General features: G+C 49.1%; 2 protein-coding genes across 2 annotated transcripts; one reads left to right on the top strand and one right to left on the bottom strand.

The window, feature by feature from the left end:
- Positions 1–310: 310 nt before the first annotated feature.
- M437DRAFT_38485 (UDP-N-acetyl-D-mannosamine 6-dehydrogenase) lies at positions 311–1,504 on the top strand (the record flags this gene model as incomplete). Its single annotated transcript, XM_041019844.1, has 1 exon — positions 311–1,504. One exon carries the CDS (start codon positions 311–313, stop codon positions 1,502–1,504), a length of 1,194 nt encoding a protein of 397 aa, XP_040884678.1.
- A 2,257-nt stretch (positions 1,505–3,761) lies between these two features.
- On the bottom strand, positions 3,762–4,460 carry M437DRAFT_62040 (alpha/beta-hydrolase; the record flags this gene model as incomplete). The annotated part of the gene is made up of 1 exon (XM_041024014.1): positions 3,762–4,460. One exon carries the CDS (start codon positions 4,458–4,460, stop codon positions 3,762–3,764), a length of 699 nt encoding a protein of 232 aa, XP_040884677.1.
- Positions 4,461–5,072: the final 612 nt, after the last annotated feature.

Raw genomic sequence — 5,072 nt, 5'->3', positions numbered from 1 at the left:
TTTCTTCCTCGGGCAACACTTGGTATAAGTATCTCGAGGGATCTTCGTTGTCCCACTTCTCCATCATCATCTCATTTCTTGTGCACCGGGCAACGAAGATCCTGGCGGTTTTCGATTATCTCATATCTCATATTCTTGGCTCTCGACTAATCCTCCTCTTCTTTCCCTATAATACCTAATCATAATTCAACTCTAATCATCTTCGGATACAGCCCCCGACAGCCATGTCCCGCAACAACAGCTTCTCTACCATGCAACGCAACGACAGCTTCGATCTGTGGGTACCACAGTCACCCTTGGCTATATTCATATGCTAATACCATACAGCACCCTGACGCATCACGACCATGTGGTCTGCGTTGTTGGTGTCGGCTATGTCGGCGAGCACCTTCTCAGGTCCTTTGGTACTTGCTACCAGTCCATTGGCTTCGACATCTCTGTTCAGCGTCTTGCACAACTGCAGCCCATCTTTGGTCACATGCCCAATGTCACCCTCACCAACGATGAGTCCCTCTTGGACAGAGCTACTGCCTACCTCATCTCGGTTCCCACTCTTCTCAAGGCTGACAACACCGTCGACCTGAGCCATTTAATCAGCGCCCTGGCCATGGTATTGAAGCACGTTCAGCCTGGTAACACTATTGTCATTGAGAGCAGTGTTCAGGTTGGCACCACCCGCCAGATCCTTGGTCCTTACCAGAACATTCTTCATTGTGGCATGTCACCTGAACGTGTTGACCCTGGTCGCACCTTCCCTACTGCCCAGCAGATCCCCAAGATCATCTCCGCACTCACCCCTGCATCGAACTCAGTCATCCACAAGTTGTACGCTCGTGTCTTTGAGCAGGTAGTCCCTGTCAGCAAGCCCGAGGTTGCTGAGATGACCAAGCTGTTCGAGAACTGCTACCGCATGGTCAACATTGCCTACGTCAATGAGATGTCCGATGCAGCACGCGCTCACGGCATCGATCCCAACGAGATGATCGATGCCGCTGCAACAAAGCCCTACGGCTACCAGGCTTTCCGTCCCGGTCTTGGTGTTGGAGGTCACTGCATTCCTGTCAACCCTTTCTACCTCTTCTCGAACAACCCCAACCTGCCCGTCCTCAAGCGTGCCACAAAGCTCATGCGCAACCGTCCTGCTGCTTTGGCAAAGAAGCTTCACCGTCGCTGCGCAGCCCGTGCTACCTGCCCTACTGGCCCTCGTATCCTTGTCGTTGGTATTGGCTTCAAGCCTGGCCAGAGTGTTCTTAGCTACTCTCCTGGTCTTGCTTTCGCAACCGAGTTGCAACGTCTGGGTTGCTCGCGTCTCGTTTTCCACGACCCTCTTGTCGAGCAAGCTCAGGTTCCATGGCTTGAGAAGCTCGACCATGCTGGCTTCCACCCCAGCCGCTTGGACCTCGAATTCGATGCCGTGGCCGTTTGCACAAGACAGCATGGCGTTGACTTCAGCGTACTTGACAAGCTACGACACTGCAGAGTCAAGACCTTTGACGCTGCATAGACATTTGTCCGCTGCATCATTTCCTTTCTTGCATCACTTCGCTTCACCTTGCATGATATCCTTCCCCACGGGTCGCGTACCGTCTATCTCGGTCTTTTACGAGTTCAGGCCTTATACGCTAATTGTTTTCACTGTTTTATAATTATTTGCTGGGCATCTTAGCGATCTTGTCATTGTTTTCTTTCATCACTGACCAACATCTATTGGCTGCCATCATCTTTGTTAGATACTAGATTTAGAACATCTTACACATACTCAAAAGTCAATCAGATTCTATCATCAAAACGAAACATGTTCCTGTTACCTTTCTCTCTGGTCCTCTTACTTTTTCCGAAAACTTCTGGAAAGGAAAATCGATTACCTATGGTGTTCGTTTCAGTGTTGTCTAACATAATTGCAAATCCTCCTCCACAGCTCGACGTTGAAATACAATAGATGGATAATTGATTAAGGTTTCCTGTAACCCTAAAAGTATATCTCGCTCTCTGATGCGATTTTGAGCCGTGCATGCCTTTTCAAAATTTGAACTTTACCCACCAAGAAATTCGCGCGCTTTGTCGCTCCCCTACCAAGGAATGAGCAACGGTACAACTCTAACTTTCTCTCCTTTTCCCACATGACTTTTACACTTTAGCACTACTCTTGTTTTCTCACCCTGTTTGCCCTCCGATCTTCAGGCACGCAATACAACGTCTACGAATCTAAATTTCTGCCTTTCGCTGCCGACACCCGTGCTCCCGTGGGCCCATGGTTCGATCGCGCACCAAGGTGTTAGAACCTCGACGGGGTCTTTTCTCGGTCTAACCCAAAGTTCTGGATTAGGAAATTGTATTTGGGACATCAAAGCAATGGACGAGTGGGGGTACGTACCTGCCTGTATAGGCGTCTGAGTTGGGGCTATGTGAAGTGTGATATCAAATTCTTGGCAAAGCTTCCAAATAATTACAAGGCATCGTTCTGCTGTGCGCTGTCAAGACCACGTTGTTCGTCCGCGGAAAGACAAAAAAGCAGCCTCATTTCAAGCAGCCTCATCTGAAGTCATTTCAAGGAGCTTTGAGTCGTTGACCGTCGTTCACGTGTCGTCTAGGTTGCTGACTCGTCTTGCATATGTCAAGCCAGAAGTCTCTCTGACAGAATGCTAATTACACAACATTATGCTTTATTCACCGGGATGACGTTCTTGTGAGAGCTCGTATACACAAGGAAGACGAAGTCGAAATTCTAAGCCTCGGCACGATGCGCATCCACACATTCATTGCGGTTCCGATCCTCTTGTGAACAACTGCAATGATTTCGTCTAAACCTCCGAGAAAGGGTGTTCTCGCGGGCAGACTTGCTGTTGTCGCCTATACATCCCCGTAAAGACAGCCACGCCTGGTTTTCTCATGCAAAGACGTTTTACCTGAATTTCTGAAATACCACTCGAGCCTATACATGCGCCCGAGTCGTATCGTATCCGCTTATACCACCAATGGTGCAAGGACCTGATATGGACAGCGCTCCGGCTACTGTTGCCGCCGCCATATCGAGATTGCTAATGCACCGCATTTGGCGACAGGAAGGTTCTCACCGAGTACGAGATGTTCTCTTTCTGGAAACGGGAGATCAGCGATAATGGCCTTCGAGAAGTGGGGTATATAGAGTCTTCGCTTCTTGTTCTACATCAACAAGACAGGTCTCGAGTCTCTTTGGTCTAGCACTATGGGGCCTCTTCCCAAAGTTGCGAGAGCATATCGAATTCGGCAGCTGGTTCCGCGATCGATCTAGACGGCCTTGCATACGATGCGAGCGACATTTTGAGCCGCCCAAACGCCGCTCATCGCGGCGAAGCACCCAAACCTCGGACCAGTGCGGCAGAGTCGGATGACCATTCTCCGCTCATGTTATTGGAGCGCACTTAGACGACACATGCCTAATCTGTGGCTTCGCTCGATGTTCGGTAGGTTTTTCTGAGAGCGCCAAACTGGTGATGACTCTTGGTTGATGGCTTGCAATAGACCGGTTCACAACGACAGAAATGACGTCCGCAGTACAATTACTGACAGATCAGCTCTTGATCAAGATCCTGGACTTGGAATGACTCTTTGACTGCAAGACGAAGGAAGGAGCGTTCAGTACTCAATGCGAACGAAGTCCTTTGATATCAACACAACGAAGGAGGCTCTGTCTTCCTTTCTCGGAGTAAGTTCACGCAGAAGTGGCCTGGGTAACTTTTTATCTCTTAATTATACAGATAACGAGACTCCCGTGTCGTGGTTCAATCTGTATTCGACACACCGCACGTGGTGAGAAATGCGATAAGGTCATCGATCCCCCTCGGCTCATTGAACCAATGGCCACCGGTCCCGTACGTCCTACATGTCACCTTCGGGCCGAGATGCTGCAGAACCTCCCTCATGGACTCTCCATTGTCTATCGAGATGACTTCGTCGTCCTTGTTGTGTTCTGGGGAAATTGGTGTGCTGCTAAGAGCTTCGCTTTTGACTTCATCATGAAATGGCAGCCAAGTGCAGAAGCCCAGATATCCACCAATCTGCAAACCGCCTCGAAGCAGACTGTGTATGGCGACTGCAGCTCCTTGACTGATCCCACCCAGGAAGATATGATCTAGAGGCACAAGTTTTGACTCGGCTCTGATCAAGTCCACAATCCTGGCTGTTGCCTTTTGTATACCTACTCTGCTCGTTCCTTCTTCGTCGTGCGGTTTCTCTGTGCCCCACATGTCGAACCACTGAGGCAACTCCATATCAAATCGCTCTGATTTGAGTAGCCCAGAGTTTGGGAACACCCATTTGAAGCCGGGATATATTTGAGGAAGGGTACGGTTATCTGAAGCCTGGCTCTCAAAGAGCTCTTCTGCGAATTCCGAAGCGACACTGTCGCGTCCGTGAAGCATGATGATGGTGTGTGAACGTGCTGTTGTTGGTTGAACGACATAGTTGTCGATTGCCTCCATGAGTCTAGGTACTCGGTGATCCGGATGTTTTCCAATGGTCTGCGTGACGATGAAGATATACGTTACAACTTCGTCGAGTTATGGAAGGAAGCAACCGATGGAAGGCGACAAATGCCAAGATAACATACTGCTGTACGCCTGGCGACTCATTCACATAAGTTGCGTAGCACTAAGAAACTTGCTCATCAATGAGTCAAATACGCTCAGCAGCTCAGGTGGAGGACTTTTGTGCCTCAGGCAGCCATCTGGACAGGGTGATGCAATCAACATCTCAGAAAGTCTTATATCCTAAATAACACAAGCACGTCAACACTTGTCTGACTATGTTACCCATCGAGAGGTACACAGAATAGCACATTGAAGGACTGAGGGTATTGGTCTGCGTATCGATCGCTGATGGTGGAATAATCCAAATTTATCGAAATCTCATCCACGTCCACAAAAGTACAGCATCAGACCAATACAAATGTGAGCCAAACATATTCTGCGCGATCAAGTTTTACGCACAGAAACGTACCACGTCTTGCAAGGTGCCAACGCACGCGCAATTAAGCTCAGTGAAAGATCACCAAGAAGAGCTCAGTGCTTAGGAACGTGTGATTGTGATGCTGT

This window comes from Aureobasidium melanogenum (genome assembly GCF_000721775.1).
Source record: "Aureobasidium melanogenum CBS 110374 unplaced genomic scaffold scaffold_1, whole genome shotgun sequence".
NCBI lineage: Eukaryota > Fungi > Ascomycota > Dothideomycetes > Dothideales > Saccotheciaceae > Aureobasidium > Aureobasidium melanogenum.
This window is presented reverse-complemented; position numbering and strand designations above follow the sequence as displayed.